At 38.0% G+C, this 18,737-nt stretch overlaps 1 protein-coding gene across 1 annotated transcript in view; it reads right to left on the bottom strand.

The window, feature by feature from the left end:
• The window catches only part of LOC106835804 (gamma-interferon-inducible protein 16-like), a 64,831-nt gene continuing 46,094 nt past the window's right edge, over window positions 1-18,737 (bottom strand). The window contains exons 10-18 of the mRNA XM_070498071.1: window positions 14,679-14,962; window positions 13,626-13,762; window positions 12,829-12,993; window positions 11,165-11,332; window positions 10,672-10,749; window positions 7,130-7,297; window positions 4,015-4,437; window positions 2,238-2,423; window positions 1-1,111 (exon numbers count right to left, since the gene is read on the bottom strand). Coding sequence (XP_070354172.1) covers window positions 1,034-1,111; window positions 2,238-2,423; window positions 4,015-4,437; window positions 7,130-7,297; window positions 10,672-10,749; window positions 11,165-11,332; window positions 12,829-12,993; window positions 13,626-13,762; window positions 14,679-14,962 — 1,687 coding nt within the window. The 3' untranslated portion in view covers window positions 1-1,033. The remainder of the gene's footprint in view (window positions 1,112-2,237; window positions 2,424-4,014; window positions 4,438-7,129; window positions 7,298-10,671; window positions 10,750-11,164; window positions 11,333-12,828; window positions 12,994-13,625; window positions 13,763-14,678; window positions 14,963-18,737) is intronic.

Raw genomic sequence — 18,737 nt, 5'->3', positions numbered from 1 at the left:
ATTCTTGTTATGATGGAACTGTTCTAAATCATCAGGAAAGCGATTTTTCCTCTGTATTCCAGTTTTTCTCATTAGAAGAATAAAAAGGAGAACATTATCAACCCTCAAGAGTTAGTGTGAAGATTAAATGACACAAAATAATTGCAAAACACTGGATATCAAATATGTGGTTATTAAATACATGGTAAATTTCAGTTATAGATATTTACTTTCTGCCATTGTACGCTAAAGTGAATTAATTGTTCTTCAGTGTTTGCCTAATGCAGGTCTTTGCCTGGGGCAACTTCCTGATGGAATCCACATATGAGAAATGTGAGAACCAGGAAATGTGGTTGGAGAGCTACTGAGCTCTTGGTACTTGAGTGAGTGGAACCTGTTATTTCACATCAGACAGGGCTAGAATTGCTTCCAAATTTACTAATGTCTTTGTGCAAATCACCAGAAGCTGCCTCATTTGGCAGACAAATTACCTAATTATGCCCCATCTAAGAGACCAATTCTGAAAAGATATTCATCCTTCTGGACCAAAGCAACCTCTCCGTAGGACACAGGGTTTGGCAATTGAAGCCCAAACGATTTCAGCCACTGTCTGCCACCTCACTGGGTTCCTTTTGAACAGAACATAGCTTGTTTCAACCTGTCCATTCTTGACCAGAGACTCATCATATAAGGATCCTCCCCAAAGTATAAATCCAAACTTTCCTTGGGGCCTGCGTGCCCCACCCTGATTTATAGGCTACAGATTATTTTCTTTTAAACAATTCACCAATGAATTAGACTCCTGGGGAATCACTCCTTTAGAGAAAAACATGATGTTTATAGTTATTTCCAAGTTATAAATGTTACAGATGTAAAATATGACATTGAGATGGTACAGAGACATATAAAAATGAAAGAGAAAAGCACTTGTAACACCCCATTTCTGAGAATTGATAGCTGGTATGTATGTTGCTGTATTTCAACTATATATATATATATTTTTCTGTACTTAGATCTTATCTACATGAACATCATTTTTAATGGCATCCAGGTTTCAGGAGAACTCTAGTGAGGTTTGCATAGATGAATCAGGATTGAGTGGTTGTTTCCTGCTTTTCCTGGCCTTGATGACCTTGAAGAAGAAAGAGATTAAGATAGACCAGTTGAGATTCAGCCCATTATACATTTCTCTCTTCGCTCACATGTCCCCTTGCCATGGGCTGCATCCCTTTCTGTCTTCCTTTCTAAAAGGTTCTTTTCTCAATCTCACCTATCTCCTTTCATGAGATCCTGTTTATTGAGTTACCCACCCACCCCTTACTCTTGGTTGAGACCCTGAAATGAGATATTCACTCACACCCAGCATGAATACATGTGGACAGGCAGAAGGTATTGGGAACAACAGGAGAGAGGAAGGAGCAGGTACTCATGCTAAAAGTTGAAGAGAATTTTCTTGCTGTGAAGAAAGGTGGGAAGAGGGTGTCAAAGGTATTCCTGGTGCAATGCTCTGAGGGAAGCTTTGGAACATTTGATTGATGGTCCTGAGAACTGGAAAGATTCAAGAGTATGTGCATTTCTGAGCACCTGGATGTGTCAGCCTTTGTATTTGATCTGTTTGCATTCAGTATTAGCCTTTGTTAGTGTTCCAAGAATCCCACATGGATGCGTGTGTGTGTGTGAGTGTGACAAGGAGTATGGACTTTGTATTGTAGTACCAAACACTTCTATTTGTTATTGACCAACAGCAACAAACAGTAAAGTCAGGTATCTCACTAACAGCAGGTGACTTTGTGTTCTGAGATGCTCAGCGGCATCCTTGATCATTTAATCTGGTATGAGCTGTGCTAACCATCCTCTGAGATAGATGATATTCCATCCATTTTATAGATGATGAACCTGAAGTTACTAGTTTTTAAGATCTTAGTCAACTAGCAAATTACAGAGCCAGGATTTGAAACAAATCTGGCTTAATGAAGCCCAAATTTACTAAATAATCTCCCTGCTTTAATAAATTCAACCAATTCTATGATAATTAGCTTAGGTATCATATCTTTTGAATGCCTCTCTGAAGTTTCTCTCTTCAACATCATTAACAATGCTCTTCTTTAAAAATAAAAACTGATGGAAAGAAAGAATGATTATACCCACTAAAGCAGGAGGATTAGTTATTTTTCCCTCTATTGGACTCTGTATAATAGCAGCAGTCTAGTTTTTTAAAATTCTTCTTTAGAAGAATGATGTTCCTCAGAAGCTCTCACCTTGATGAAACTGTGAATTACGGATCTCAGCTGCTTTTCCTGACCTAATGCCAATTCAAAGCAGATGAGTTGAAGTTTATCTCCTTCCTCGCAGTTGATTTTGGTCAGTCGTCCGTACACTATAACTTCCATCTGCCCTGTACTATCTTGTATTCCATAAGATATGACTTCATTCCGCACTTCTTTCTGCAAAAGAAAATTAGCATCCATCTTTTGAGAACTGCATCAGACTTCCGCATCTGGTAGAAATACAAGGTGTTGGTGGAATCTTTTGTCTCTGACAGGTTAATTTAAGCTGTAGGCCCAGAATTACAGGTACTAAATAGCTTAATATATCTAGTTGAGAAAATTCCCTTTTGCATCCTGTTTCAACTTTTCCTTCTTTTAGGTGTTTATTTGCCAGGTTCTTCTAAAAGTATTGATTACTTCCTAATTTTTCCTGCTTCCATCTCATAATAGCTGACATCTCTTTTTTTTTTTTTTTTTTGAGGAAGATTAGCCCTGAGCTAACCACTGCCAATCCTCCTCTTTTTGCTGAGGAAGTCTGGCCCTGAGCTAACATCCATGCCCATTTTCCTCTACTTTATACATGGGATGCCTACCACAGCATGGCTTTTGCCAAGCAGCGCCATGTCTGCACCCAGGATCCAAACCGGCGAACTCCAGGCCACCGAGAAGCGGAACCGCTGTGCCACCGGCCCGGCTCCCATAGCTGATATTTCTTAGAGAACTTAAATACAATCAGATCTGATAATCTTTACAGATTTCTTTGGCACCTACCTGGGAACAGAGAAGGAAGGCCATTCCTGCTTCATTGTGAGTCTGAGGAAGATGGTTGCAAGTCTTCATTAAGTAGACTGCTATATCAATATGTAATTCTTTCTTCTATCTTCTCTATTATTCATTCTTTTCCAATCTGCCCAAATCTTGAATCTAAATTATCTAGTCCCATTGTTCTAGTTTCTATCTCACTTACTTTGCTCATCAATTCTACAAATGCATATATGTGCACAGTCATTTAAACAGAGTTTGCATAAAACAATAGGGGTAAAAGTAGAAGGCAACCCTAGAGGACATATATAATGGATTATGAAGCAATACTTCATTACAAAAAAAGTTACGTCAGCTAAGCTTTGTATTCCTATGTTGTTTTACACTAATCTAAGAATTCACCAAAATTTTGATTTTATTGCCCATATTTGTAAATTGAAGTATTAAACTACATGATTATTCTTTTAAACATCCATATTTCTTATTACTTAATGACACTGTCAGTTGCTCAACAATTTTTTGATGAATAATATGAAGAGATAAGAGCACCTTAGAGTTCAGATGCTCAGAATCTTAGCTATCTGTTGGAAAGAGATGCATTCTAGGGCAGAGCAGTCTGTTGATTTCTTAGTCTGGTTGTCTCAACTGGAATACAAGCTTGAGAGGGTAATTCTTTATACACAATTAAGTTAAACTGTCACTGAAACAGATGAGGCAGAACTCAAAGAAATCAAATCAAAAGGATATGTTTATTGATATAAACTCTGCACTGTCCTGGACCAGGGTAGCTGTCAATGGGTCATCATATGGGGGATCTCTTTCAAAAGAACTTGCATGTTGTTACCTTGAGAGGAGGACTGTTCCTAGATTCTCTCTCCCATATCCTGAAGTGGTCAGGGGGTCACTGAGTTCCCATAGGACATTAGCCAAACTCCAAATGGCAAGTTAAGACATTTAAATTCTGAGGTTGCAGGAGAAACATTACAAAACAAGGGTGTGGGCTTACCTTATGCACCTGATATACCCCATTCACAAATGTTCCTGGAGCAACTTGTGAGCACAGATGACTGATTTTAGGAGTTGCATTTGCATTTGCAATCAGACTTTTTGAGACCTCCATCTTTCGGTCAGCATTAACATCAGACACAGATGAGGCATTGTACACCTCCAGGAACCCATTGCGGCCAACATAATCTGATATGGCAATGACTTTCTTTGGGATGAATTTCTGCTTCAGGCTGACATCAAAAACCTTCACTTGGAAGAACTGGCTCTCAGTAGCCACTGTGGCATGAAACATCTTTTTCTCCCCTTCACTAAAGGCATATGCAAATGGTTCTGTTGCTTTCAGTACCATCACTTCTTTGGGGCCCGTCTGTAGACCCTCTTCTTTGGAAGCTTCTTTAGGTACAGACTTCAGTCTTGGTTTCTACTTAGAAGTACACACAAAAACCAGGCACAATTAAGAAAGGAAATACAGAGTCACTCTCTAGTGATAACCTTCTCAGGCTGGTTGTTGAGCCTCAACGAACACCATAATGGAGTGAACTTGGGAAAAAAACTAAACAAATATGGCTGACGTGGTATAATTTAGCTAATGGAAGAAATGGAGAAGGTTTAAATAGCAATATTATTTATTTTCTTCACTTTTTATAAGTTTGGAAAGGAGAATATTTTTCTTTAAAAAGAATTAACCCAAGAAAAAAAGTATTTCTCCTAGGAAGAGCTATGTAGAGTGTAGCGACAGTGGCAATAGCAATGCTGTTGTGTAGTGATTCTTAATAGAGATGAAGATGAAAGATAATCCTAATTTATCCCATCAACTCATTTTAGGGAGCAAAGTAAGATATAAACGGGGGAGAAAATAAGTTATCCTTAATATCACTGAGAGTGGGGAATGGCTCCAGTCAGAAACCATTGCTTTCATGTGGAATTAATCCCAGTAGCTGTGGCAATTTAAAGACCAAGACCACAAAGCCCATTTCCAAGAAAGCAGTACTGTGTTGAAAATAGGTTAGTAAGATAGTCACTGGAAGAATCCTATGACCTTCCCTAATTTGGAAATGTCCTGGATAGAGACTTTTGAAGATCAACAGAATCGGCCACCTCAAAATTTGCCTTTTTGACATAAGATTGTTTCGAAAAACAGCAGATACTGGAGAGGCTCTAAATACAGAATAGTAGTTGCCCTTTTGTAAGAAAAATTTGCGTTTATAAAGGAACTCTCCATTTTTAAGGGTATCTCCTTCTCTGTATCAGGAAAACAAAGATGATTCTAAATCACAAGAGAATCTTATCAATGGGAGGAGGAACTGACTTACATCTGCACAGCAAACATTACATTTGTTTAGTCTGATTTTCTTAGTACGCTCCCCATAACTGGCTTCCCTCCATCTTTCTTTTTTTTGTCTTTAGCTGAAGATGATATTTGAGCTGATGGTTTAGGCCACCTCAGGGAGTTACTCATTTATCCTGGGTATCTTCCATGTATACATGGTATAAATGTTAATAAACTACAGTTTATTTTTCTTTGTCAATCTGTCTTTTATTACAGGGCTCTCATCCAAGAACTCAGAAGGGTAGAGGGGCAATTATTTTTCCTCCTCTACCTTCTCTTGTTAGGATAATGGTAGGATCATTAGGAGAAGTATGCCAACGGAGAAGCCAGGTCTCCTGTCTCCTCGGTGGCCTGCACCATTTCTGAGTTTCAAGAGAGCACTTTGAATTGGAGGGGAGACTGCTCATCAGTAAGAGGAAGTATGAAGGCAACAGTGGCCGTGGAGGTCCTAGGGACCCGTATATGGAGACAGACTAGCTACCTCCACAGACCAGTGGTGCTTCTTGTGGTCTAACCTGGAAAATTATACAGTCCACAACCTGTCGGTCATGACGATTAACTCTGATTGAATGTGGCCAAGTCATCCTAACATCAGGAAGCTCATTCCCAGTGCAAGTTAGTCGATAACAAGAAATCTCATAATAGTAACAACAGCAGCACCCAGACAAGAAATGCGCAGGACTTAAGGAGGAAATTATGTATTTATTTTGAGAGGCATGAAAGTAGACCTGATGGGTTAATGCTGTTATTGTGTTCAATGTGGGCAGAGGGAATACTGGAAATAACTTGAAGTCAAATAATACAGGATTATTTTCCTAATTTATTAAATAACCATGCAATTAACCTTGTACATTAAAGTAAAAATTTAGGGGCTGGTCTGGTGATGTAGAGGTTAATTTTGCATGCTCCACTTTGGCGGCCCAGGGTTCATGGGTTCAGATCCAGGGCACAGACCTACATACCACACATGAAGCCATGCTGAGGCAGCGTCCCACGTATAAAAAGGAGGAAGATTGGCACAGATGTTAGCTCAGGGACAATCTTCTTCAAGCAAAAAGAGGAAGATTGGCAACAGATGTTAGCTCAGGGCCAATCTTCTTCTCCAAAAAAAAAAAAAATTAAAAAAATAATTTAAATCTGTTTTGGTTAATTGAAATAATAATTTCCAGATATAGTAAGTGAAAAAAAACCCCGAGTTATAGAAAAATATGTGTAATGTGATCCAACCTGGGCCAAAATGATGTCCTTTGTGTATACATAACAAAAGGTAAAACCAGAAAGACCATTTGCCAAAATATAACATTTGATAGAGGAGAGATTTCAAATAGTTAAAATTTAATTATTTTTGTCTATGAAATCTACATTTCCTCAATTATCTAAGAGATATTACTTACATAATAAAAAATGAAAGAGAAAGAATTGGTGATAGTGCTTTGTTTGGCTCTGTATTTCTCCACCCTAAACTGTATCTTTCACCACGTATTGAGGGAAATATGAAAATAAAATTAAGTGAACAAATGACTGTACCCAGTAGAGAATAGGGATGATTAGGTACCCACCGTGTCACAGATTATCCTAATGCAGAGTGGGGTACATAATAAGATTTGGAGTTCACATTTAGGTAGCAGCTCATCTCAAAATATACATTTGATAAAAAATGTGTGACTTAGTTAAAGAAAGAATTGTATATAGTAGAGGATTAGTGAGAAGCTCCTTCATGGTTCTACTGATCCCCATCATTATATCTTAGGGAGGGGAGATATTGGAAACAGGAAGCTGGTACCTTGGTTAAGGAACTGCTGGATGGGGTTGGTGGCGGCATCTGAGGAACCTGAGGACAGCCCTCAGTTGGGCATGTGCTGGTTGTTGAAGGTTCTGGAAGGTGACTCAGCTGTTGGAAGAGTTTCATCCTCTTGGACTCCTCAGTTTTAATGGCTATGTCTTTCCTTTTCTGAAGCAAAATAAAAAAAAATATATATATATTTTTCTTTTATGATTAATGATTTTCATTAGCAAATGAACCACAGCATTTCTCTCCCACTCTCTGTCTCTCCCTCTGTCTCTCTCTCTCTGTCTCTCACACACACCAATACCCACACCCCCATCCCACTCCACACACCTACACGTACCCACCCAGCCACACACACACACACACGAGAGGATTGTCACTCTGATAACTTTCTCTGGAATAATAGCACATCTTCAGATACCCACAATACCTCCCCAGATTGGACCCCAACGAGGATTACAAACTTCGCTCTGCACATGTCAAAAACTCAGGAGTGAATTTTCACTGGTCTGTTATGGAATTCTGGCTTTCCTTCTGATGCAAACAGCCCTATGTCAACTTCCTCAAGACAACACTTGGAGTTATTTATTGGTAGAAAATAAGACCAGGCTGTAATGGAAGCAAGTCTCCAAACAATATTTCCTGCACTGAGGGACGTTTTATTAACTAAGTCTTTTACCACCTTGTGTATTTACCAAATAAGCAAATTGGTTTTTATCATCTGCTCTTCAGGCCCAGGAAATCAAGTCTCCACCTATTTGAATGCTTTATCACCATACTGGAGAAATTTCCTCACATTCATAATTCTAGAGGCAAGATTCTGCTCTCTATGTATTCTGCATCAGGTAACAAAATCCTTCAGAGTTCTCAACAGTAGACAGACCCATTAAGATTTCACCCAGGGCATTCCCAGTACCTGGATTTTTATAATTGTTTAAGCAAGGTCAGGAGTGTCTGTTAAATCATTTATCTTGACTAACTTTGATTTACTTAAGAAAGACCATTCCTAACGTTCTACATCCAATATAAATTTGCCACAGTTCTTACCTCTTCTAGCATTCATGTATCTAATTCATTAAGTGTCACTTGTTGAGAAAGCTGTGGATAAGGGAGTTGCTTGAAATACCTTCCTCTGGCATGCAGCTTCCTGATCAGGACACCCTCTGACCACCCCAGAACCTCATTCCTCATTAGAAGTCTTACAGAGCCTGGCCTATGGAAATGAATCTGAGACATAATACTGTGTAATTATAAATTTTTAAAAATAAATTACAGATACTGTAACATCTATACTCTGACTCTGGAATCAATATATGCCATTAAATGCTAAAGCTGTAGAGTTCAGTAAGGTTGGATTCGAATCCTGGCTTAACATTCACTATCTGTGTGATCTTGGAGAAGATTTTTAACATCTATGAACTTCAGTTTTCTCATATGTGTAATGGGACTAACAATAGCATTGGCATGTGGTATTATAAAGAATGAATGAGATCACATACACAAAGATCACAGGATTTAGAGTTCAGCACCACTAAATGCTCAATACATAGAAATATCAATATTGTTATTATTATTTCATGTTCAAGACAGGGGTTTGTATTTCTGCTCTGATCCGAAGATGTATAGGGGACCAGAGTTTGCTATCCTAATGTGTGTCTCTTTGACTTGATTATTTTCGAGAACAAAAGACTCAGGAAGAAACTCTGATTTTGCCCCAACTGCCTAGAAGAATTTATGATAGAAGGCCTGTTTCAGAAGGAGCTAATACAATAGATAGCTGCAATATAATATAAACTAGATGTGGTGGACAGAGAGGAACCTAGAAAGGCCCATTTGATCAACGTCTTCGCCCTGTTTCATTGCCTTTGCAAGGCATTACAAACATTTGTTTACCAAGTATTTGCTTCCATCTTCATGTGAATTGCCTTCCTCCCCTTTAAAGTCCCAAACTACCACCCCCAACATCCTCTTTTGTCTTTAGTTGAAGATGGTATTTAAGGTGGTGGCTTTGGCCATTTTGGTGAGTTACTCAGTTTTTCTGGGTTTCTCCCATGTATACATATTATTAAACTTGTTTGATTTTCTCATGTTATTCTGTCTCATGTCAACTTCATTCTTAGACCAGCCAGAAGAACCTAGGAGGGTAGAGGAGTATTTCTTCTTCCCCTACAGATCTTTTGTGCATTATGTTGACCCTCTTAATGGAAACATTAGTTAGAGTTGATATGGAAAGCACTTTATTAGACAAGTTTCTCTATTGACTTCTGCCACGTAGTAATTTAATCTCATTGACAAGTGCATCTTGAGCAACTTTCAAAATCAGTTAAGCCAAAAGCTTCCATCATAAGAGTAGGATTTAGATGCCTATTGGTTGGATAATATTTAAAAATAGTAATTGATTTTTTCCCTTAGTTTATTTCCTTCACCACCCCACTCTGTCCTCAAATCATGCCATTCTGTGCTATTTGCTTTGTGGGAGACATAGCAGCAGGAATCAAAGATTATATTGGTCTGCTTCTGGTTTTGAATTCCAAAAGCAAACAGAGCCCATATTATAGAGAAAATAGCTGGGATACTCCATGATGAATAAGAGCAAAGCTTTCCTGCCCATTTAATGAATCATAGAATGGCCAAACATTCTTTCTACAGGACTCCTGTGGAGATGACTGAACCCCAAAGACAAAATGACTGTATGGTGTGTTTAGGTGTATGAGGCCAAGGATGTAGATGACCCTTCCTGAGATTCCTGTGCTTGAAGGAAATTTTAAAGAAGTGTAATAATTCCCGTGGGAATAGAAATGACTGTGTTGCGTAGTTAGACAGAGGGGCCTTAGAAAATGTCACTTCCAAGCCTGTATGCATAGAAAAAATAGAGTTGTCTTGAGATATCCACATATGTCATTGTCATAGCAGAGAGACAGTGGGCCTGAGGTTTCAGTGACCAGACAATGGCCACATAGGCCTAGAGGCAAACAGTCAGAGATTGCTGGCTCCATCCCACAAATAAAAACCCGAGAGATTATAGAGGGTATTATGAATTACGAGGCTAAAAAATAACAAAATAAAACTTGAGAACTCCTGCCTATAGGAAGTCTGTCTTCCACTGCTATGTGTGGGATGGTGTTGGGGGCTTCAGTCTGGATCAGAGGGCAGCTTGGGGCTTGAGTGACAAACTATGTTAGAGAATAGTGATTTAATTGCTGCTCTTGCCTATTCCTCAAGTTGCCTGCCTATTCATCGCAGAAATAGTTATTGTACCCCTGTAGGCAGGTAACCACAGGGCTCATATCAGGTAGAACAGAAGGCAGGCTAGGATAGCAGTTGATGCCTACATGTATGTACTCACTTTTCCACCTTGGTGTTGTCTTTCCCAAGGAAAAAGTACCTATAATCTGAGGTTGTTTTCTACTAAGGAAGAAAAACGTATCTTTATTACAGTTGTGATAATGCTAAACAGTAAAAATAAAGGGACCAGTGAAAGCAAACAGTGGGAATATCTGCTGTATTCTGGAAGGAGGGTAGTAATGAAGACTTGCCTGAGGAAAGGATTCAGGTTTGCAGCTGCAGATTGAAGACACTTGCAGCAGTGGTGAACCAGGACAAATGATTCCAAGCTAAAAAAGGAGCATGTGTCAAAACATCTGACATGGGAGGGAGCATGACATTTTGAAAATAAACCATGTAGTATGGCCAGTGAGCAAAGGGGAAGAGGGTGGAAGGAAACTGGAATGTAGGGGATGAACACACTCCCGTTCATCTCTACTTGTCTGGTCACTTCCCCCCACTCTCCCTACTCTACCCAAGAAAGTAATCTTCTGACTATTGGAGATTATCTCATAAACATATACCTCATAACTAGCAGCAGAGTTAGAATCCAGTAGGATCTCAAAACCTACGCTGACAAATGAATGAGTGATTATATTAAATGATTAAACTGTATATTGTGGGAGATTCAACGGGAAGCTCTTCCAAGATTATGGTGATCCTATACTTAGGTTGTATGGAGGTACAAGGAAGGGGGATAGGTACCTTGGTTTTGGAACTGATCGATGGGGCTGGTGGAGGCATCTGAGGACTTCGGGGACAGCTGTCAGTTGGGCATGAACTTGTTGCTGAAGTTTCTAGAAGCTGAGTCTGTTCTGGGTATAGCATTTCCTTTTTCAAGTTAGTAGTTTTTGTGGTTACGGCATTCCTTTTCTAGAGAAATAGATTTTTTTCCTTATTTCTGGATAATAATTTTCAAAATCACACAGAACACAATGTGTTATTCTTTCCTTTTTATATTGGATCTCAACTTTTCAATTTTCTCTGGGATGATAGCACATATTCAGATACCTGTACTACCTACTCTCTTCCTCCTCAACCAGGATTATAGATTTTACTCTGCAAATATTAAAAGCTCAGATGAAATTTCATTGGTCTGGGATGGAATCCAGATTCGACATCTGCTGTACCTGGCCTACTTGGTCATGCACAACTCTTAGGGTTATCTTATGGTAGATAACCTTCACAGGTTATAAGGGAAGCAAATCCCACCACAACGTTGGCTGCTTATTATGGATGGTTATTAACTATCACTTTCCCATCCACAAATACACAAATAGGATTCCTGATATATGCTCTTCAGGCTCCTAGAAACCCATCTCTCTGATCTTTTGGGAGAGATTATTGGTAGAAATACAGATTCTTGGAACTAATAACAGCAACAAGAAAGCAAAAACGAAAATTGAGAGTCCCTTATTACAGGAAGTCTGTCTTCAAGTGGTATCTCTGGGATGGTGGTAGGGATCTAGCCTGAGTGAGGAGGTAGCTTGGATCTTGGGTAAGAAACTATATTACAGAATAGCGATTTAAATTCCGCTCTTGCCTACCCTTTATGCTGTCTTGGGGCAATCTTTCCTTGGCCATTCACCTCAGATACAGGCTTCATTGTCCCGTGTTGCATGTAGCCACAGGATGAAACAAAAGGCCGGTTGAGATAGGAGTTGATGTATACCGATATGTACTCACTTTCCCACCCCTGTCTTGACTTCCCCTGGGAAAAGGTACCTATAATCTGAGCTTATTGTCTAGCAGAGAAGAAAGATGTAGATTTATTACAGTTGTGATAACTGCTATAAAAGAGTAGTAAAGTGTCCTGTGAAGGAAAAAAATGAAATATCTGGTCCTTTTTTTGGAGCGAGAGTATCACTGAGGACTTCCCTGAGGAAGGGATTCAGGCCAGCACCTGAAGGTTGAATATAATTAGGCCAGTGAAGAGATAGGAATAATGAATTCCAAATAAGGAAATAGCATGTGCCAAGACACTTGATTTGGGAAGGAGCATAGAATGCTGATAATTAATCCAGAAGTATGGGTAAGTAGAAAGTGTGAAAGAAAACTAGAATGTAGGGGATAAATATACTCTATGATTCATCTATAATTGTCTGGTCACCACTCATCCCCTATTTCTGGACCAACACAAGACAGTAACCCTCTTGAGATCAAGAATTATTTCATAAATGCATACCTTGCGGAGGCAAAGGGCTTACAATACATTGTGATCTCAATATCGATATTGATAAATTAAGGAGTGATTTTACTATATAAAGAAATTGTATATAGTAGGGGATTATTGAGAAGCTCTTTCAAGGTCATGATGATCTCTGTTATATGTTGTAGGGAGGCACAAATTTGGGAACAGAAGATGGTACCTTGGTTGAGGAAATGCTGGGTGGGGTTGGTGGAGGCATCTGAGAAGTCTGGGGATGGCTCTCAGTTGACAGTGTGCTTGTTCTTGAAGGTTCTGGAAGCTGACTCTGTTCCTGGGTTAGCTGCATCTTAGATTCTTCAGTTTTTATGCTTTTGTTTTTCTTTTTCTGAAAGTAGTTGTTTTTTCCTGATCAATAGTTTTCAATATTAGTTGAAACTTATCTTTACCGCTGAACACATCAACTTTTTATTACTAGGTTCTAGTATACTAAAATTTATGTCTTTGAGAACTTCAGGGAACTTCATACAGTGCATCTTCTGGAGAGATGGCCAGAAGGTAAGCAGTGCAAATTTATGATTGCTTCATACAAGTAGTGGGGAAAATTTTATACATGTCGTTCCTTTACTCACCTCTGTGGTGATGGCAGGAGCAGGGAACTTGGATTTAGAAAATAAACATTTAAAGTTAGCCTCTTTGAGTAGCCTTTGGCAAGCTCTTCCACTAATCTGATTGCCATTTTAGTTCATATCTCAAAGAGAGGTAACTATTTCATATTCCCATCATAGGGAATCATATTACACAAATTAAATTGCACAGTAGTTCTGAAACTTAATGGGTGATCAGTATCTATTGATTTGCTGACTCTGAACTTCATTTTCACTCTGCCCCTAGAATCCCTTTTCATCTGATTCTTCTATTTGCATGCTGAGAAATGACTAAAAACTAAATGTTCATAGGAAGGTAATAAATGGAAGAGTCATAGAAGAAGCTTCTTCAGTGGAATCTTAGCCATCCTACCTTCAACACAGGTGTATCGTTGATTGATTCAGGTTCCAAAGTTTTATTTGGGGTGGATGTAGACTTCTCAGTACTGGATTTATCCTGCTTGATTTTTTTCACTATAGTTATTCCTTTTGTTTTGCATCCCTTTGCAACTAATGCAGTAAAAGAGAAAATGATAAATCCAAAGAAACTGGTCTAACACAGCTCAAGCCCTTTCAATACTATTTCTTCTCAGCTCCTGCTTGTGGGTCTAGGTATGTTTGTGTCTGCCTCTACTGCATTAGCCAGGCGGGCAACAAGTGGCCAGCAGAAGCAACACAGGCACAAGCACGGTCTCATGCTTCCTCAGTGATTTCCTTTCTCGTCCCACGTGCAAGGAGCACAAACTTCCTGTGCTCTGGACTCCTACGCACCTCAGTCAAACCCTTTTCCAACCACTTATCCTATGCTTTCCCTTTTAAAATCTAAAGTTTGCATGCTGCTGGTGCTCAGTCATCTTCTGTTAAAGATCTATTTGAATTACTGAAACCAGACAAAGTAAAAATGATCTAATTAGTGTTGTGACAAATAGATGATACTGAACTTGGACTTTTTAAAATACGTTTTTATAATCCAGTGATTTTATAAGAGACAAGTTCTTTAGATCTCTGAGGTTATTATTTAAGTACTGCCTCATATTTGTTAGTAGAGAATATAATAATGGTGTAGTAAATATTGTAACAGAGCATGCATATTAATTGATATAAATATCTTCAAAACTCACATATTTTAAATTTTGGCATTTTCTAACTTTTCTAATGTACTGAAAGCCTCAGCCTTTCTTATAAACTCTTTCTGCTTTTTTTCTTTACCTTCATCTCTAAAATATACCCTCTAAAATACATCGGACCTGTTTGTAGGAAAGGGGACACCCTAAGTTGTCCACTTGGCCTCTGCAGTACTAACATTGTCATGGCTACTGAGTCTTAAATTGGGAAAGGGATGTGTCAACTATGACAAGTCAGGGTTTTCTAGTCAAGGTTGAGGATGGTTCAGAGACAGTGAAAGTGAGGAGTTCTAACTCATTACCTTTTAACTTTTCATTTTTAAGAGTTTTAGCAAGTTCCTTAAGTTCTGCTATGTCTTTGTAAAGTTTTATTAGAGCGTCAACACAGGCGGCTCCTCGGAACTTTACTTCCATCAAATCAGCAATCTGAATTCTATTATATTCATTTTGAGCTTTTCTACTTAGTTTTAAATCACGGGCCAATAAAGACTTGACCATGCTAAAATGATATTCACTGATGGGCTCTAATCCTTTCAGCAGAACAATTCTTTTGTATTCACTCTCCATCTCTGAAGTTATGGATAACCTATGAGAGAAAAATAACACACAGTGTTACACATTTATACAGACAATTTAAAAGACTATCAATGTCTATGTGAGGGAGTGGTCCATACGAAATTGTTGTCCATGGGTGTGTGTGACAAAGAGGGACTTAATTACCAGATATCATCGTGGAAAAGGGTTGAGAACTCCTAAATGAGGACTTCTAAGAAATTCTTCTCTTTTAATGATCATAGTTGAGTTGGGTTGGGGGTGGTGTGGTAGAATAAGGTCTGGAAGTAGGCAATTGTTACAGTGTGTAGATTATGGACTGTGTAGAGTCAAAGTCCCTGGTCCCTCCTCCCATCCTTTTTGAGGCTACAGTCTATCCCTGAATGTCTGCCTGTTGGTTCCTGACACCTTCCACACCCAGGATGCCTGAAGTGACCTGTGTGCAAAATGGGCTGCAGCCTCTCACCTTATGTGAATATCCGTCTGCCACAGCACTATAGTTCTATGCTGGGCACCTTCCCTAGTCCACTTGGTGCTTCCCTAGTCAGCTCTAATTAGCGTCATCTCTCTCTGGGGCTTGAACAATGTTCTCTGTGTCTTAAGTGTCCACACCACTGTCCCTTTCTTGGACTTCTACCTGCTCCCTAATGCAGGATCATAGTGTTTATTGACTGGAAAATTTCTATAATTGCTTGATTTTCTCCCTCCAGGCTTAATTTTTTTTTAATCAATTCTTTTCATAGAGCCAGATATCTCTCTATAGGGCCACAATTCTCTCTCACTTAAAATCCTTCAATAATTCCCCATTTTCCTTTTGAAAAATGTCTGGCTCCTTAGCCTGGCTTGGGAGGCCTTGAGTAACCTGGCACCTTTTTCACTTCTGCTACTTTTGTATTTCTTATCTCTTATGCCCAAGAAATATACAGCACACCTGCCTTTTCATGTTTCATGACTTCGCTAATTCCCTTCTTGCTGCCTAGAAAGCCCTTCCCAGCTTTCTTCCTCTGACTACCTCCTTTCAGCCTTCAATGCTCAGCTGAGGCTTTGTCTTCTGAAAGCTCAGTCCCCATTTTGGACTGAGTCTCACTCCTCTGGGCCTTTTAGCACTTTCCACACTTCCTTCATGGCACTCAGTGCATATTACGGGTCCAAATTTTCTGTTTAAATTCATGAATTCTTTTAGTTTAGGGACCATGAGTTTGATTACTTTTCGTATAATTGGGATGTTCAAATTCCTGGGGCTGTGAATTGTTCCTTCTTGAGAGAACGTGAGTGTCCTAAGGTTGGTCAGGCCCATACAGTGAAGGATGAATCCACACAAGGACACATTATACTGAGACTGAAGAATATTAAATACGAAGTGAAAACTCTGAAAGCTTCCAGAAATAAAGAGCAGATCACTTATAAAGATTCAAGGATCAAATTGAAACTAATTCTCAACAGCAAAACTGCCTAAGCAGGAAAAAAGATTTTTATAAAATAAAACAATTGTAATATATATAAAAAACAATTTTTATATAGTACTACTCCAAAATTCCACATCTATTTCAAAATTTTTTAAATAAAATTTTTGTGATTTTTTATGTATGGCTACACAATTTACTTGCTAAATAAAACCAGGTGTGAGGTGACAAGGAGCTATGCATAATCTTTATTCATTCCACTTAAATGTGAACATTCATATGTTTTGTTGCTGAAATAATAGTACATTTGATTTTAGAGTAATGATCCAGATCTTACCAAGGCTTCTAGTAATATAGTATTTTAAGTAGGCATATTAAATAGCCTCTCTGAAGCCCCCAGATTCTGAATTTCCAAACATATCTAACTGAAGGGGTATCAGAAGAGGTACTGTCAACGTATGTTGAAGGAAAAAAATAATTTTGAAAATAGAATTTTTATCCTAGCCAAAATGCTATTTAAATATGAGGGCCTCAAAAAACATTCTCTGATATTCAAGACCTCGGTAGTTCTACAAGACAAACACCCACACAGAAACACCTATTGGAAGTAATATTTAACAAGAAAATAACACAAAGTCAAGAAATACTGCAAGCCAAAGGTAAGAGTGAAAACCTAACTTGATTAGGTGAGAATATGTCTTAAAAATAAATACAGCCCTGATGGAAGAGAAGAGAACCAGGAAGTACATCAACATGGTGGAGGGAGGAAAAGGAAGCTGATAGTTTATGAATGTGTTTGTCTTAAAGGGTAAGATAGAGATATAAGTAAAAATAAATACAGGAAAGAATATAGAAGTGTCATAAATTGAAATGAAGATCGCAGAAACAAGACAAAACACATTAATCATCAGCATATACCTAAAAGACCTAATCAGTCAAGCAACAAATTTAGCCAAATTGGATTGAAGAAATCTGCCAATATATTGTTAACAAAAGATCACTTAAAGGTGGAAATACAGAAGAAAAATATTTTATCATGCAAAGAGTAAGTAAAAAGAAACCATTTTATTTATATTAGGGCAGCTTTAAACAGACGTGAAGACAAAAAGTATAGAGCACAACACAATAGGTTTAACTCTTAGGGACATAAAACCATTTCAAATGTGTATTTACCTACTAATAGTAAATATATATTATTTTTATTACTTGATATTCCTTCATGATGCTATAAATTTTATAGCATAACATATCTTATAATACAAAATTATACTTGTAGCAGTATGTAGTATATTTCTCTTCATACACACAGGTATATATATATATGCAACTATATATAAACACATATGTAAAATAGAAATTATGTATGTGTGTATATAGATAAGTATATGGGCATATTATTAACTGATAATTAACATGTTTCATCTTGTTTCTGCTATCTTCATTTCAATTTATGACACTGCTATAGTCTCCTTATATATATATAAATTTGAGCTACAAGGAAAACCCCACAATTTATGGTAGGAGATTTCAGTATATCTCTCAATTACTAAATGAACAAGGTAAAAAAAAAATCAGGAAAGATTTAGGAAATTTAACCAACACAATTAATAAGCTTAATTCACAAGGTTTATCTAACATACATTAAACATTTCATGTTCTAGTCAAGCACATATGAAATATGATTGTACCAGGCCACACAGAAAGTGTTTAAACAATTCCAAAAGTAGGTACAACAGAAATTTATTTGTAATTGACGCTCCCTTCCTCTCCCTTACACCTTGCCACCAGAAAAAAAAAAATGAGTAATTTTCAGGAAGGCAGAAAATAATCCTAAAAGAAACTTAAATAACAACTCTGACAGCTGGTATAGAATGGAGTATAAAATAAAAATTAAACTATCTTAGAGAGAGGAAAAGAAGCCATGTTTTTGTTTAACTCTGTTTGCGGAACTGAAATTTTTTCTGCTCTGTATAGTGTGTGTATAAAATTAAGATAACACCATACAATACAACTTTATCCAGATGTATTTTTTACTTAATAGTATTTTTCTGATATTTTTGTCATGCCCTTATCTTAAATTTTACCCAAGTTCCCACCACAGCCACCAAATTTCCTGTGTACCTTCCAGGGGTAAAAACATAAACTCTTTCTCTAAATATAACTCATGCCAATAGACGCCTGGGGAATACATTTTAACATCTTCTATAGTCAAAATGCACATCCCTCAGTTGTGGTGGAATAAAAATGTCTATTACTTGCCTAGTTAGTAAAATTAGAATCAAGCTACTGCTGTTTTCACTTTTATAAAGATAGTTGAAACCAGCCCTTGACCCCCAAATTCTATATAACTTAAGCTCACTTTGTCATTTTTGGTTACCAGCCAGGTACCCATAGCTCTCTACAGAA

Source organism: Equus asinus, chromosome 25 (genome assembly GCF_041296235.1).
Source record: "Equus asinus isolate D_3611 breed Donkey chromosome 25, EquAss-T2T_v2, whole genome shotgun sequence".
Lineage (NCBI taxonomy): Eukaryota > Metazoa > Chordata > Mammalia > Perissodactyla > Equidae > Equus > Equus asinus.
The sequence above is the reverse complement of the archived record's forward strand: the minus strand, read 5'-3'. Positions and strand labels throughout refer to the sequence as shown.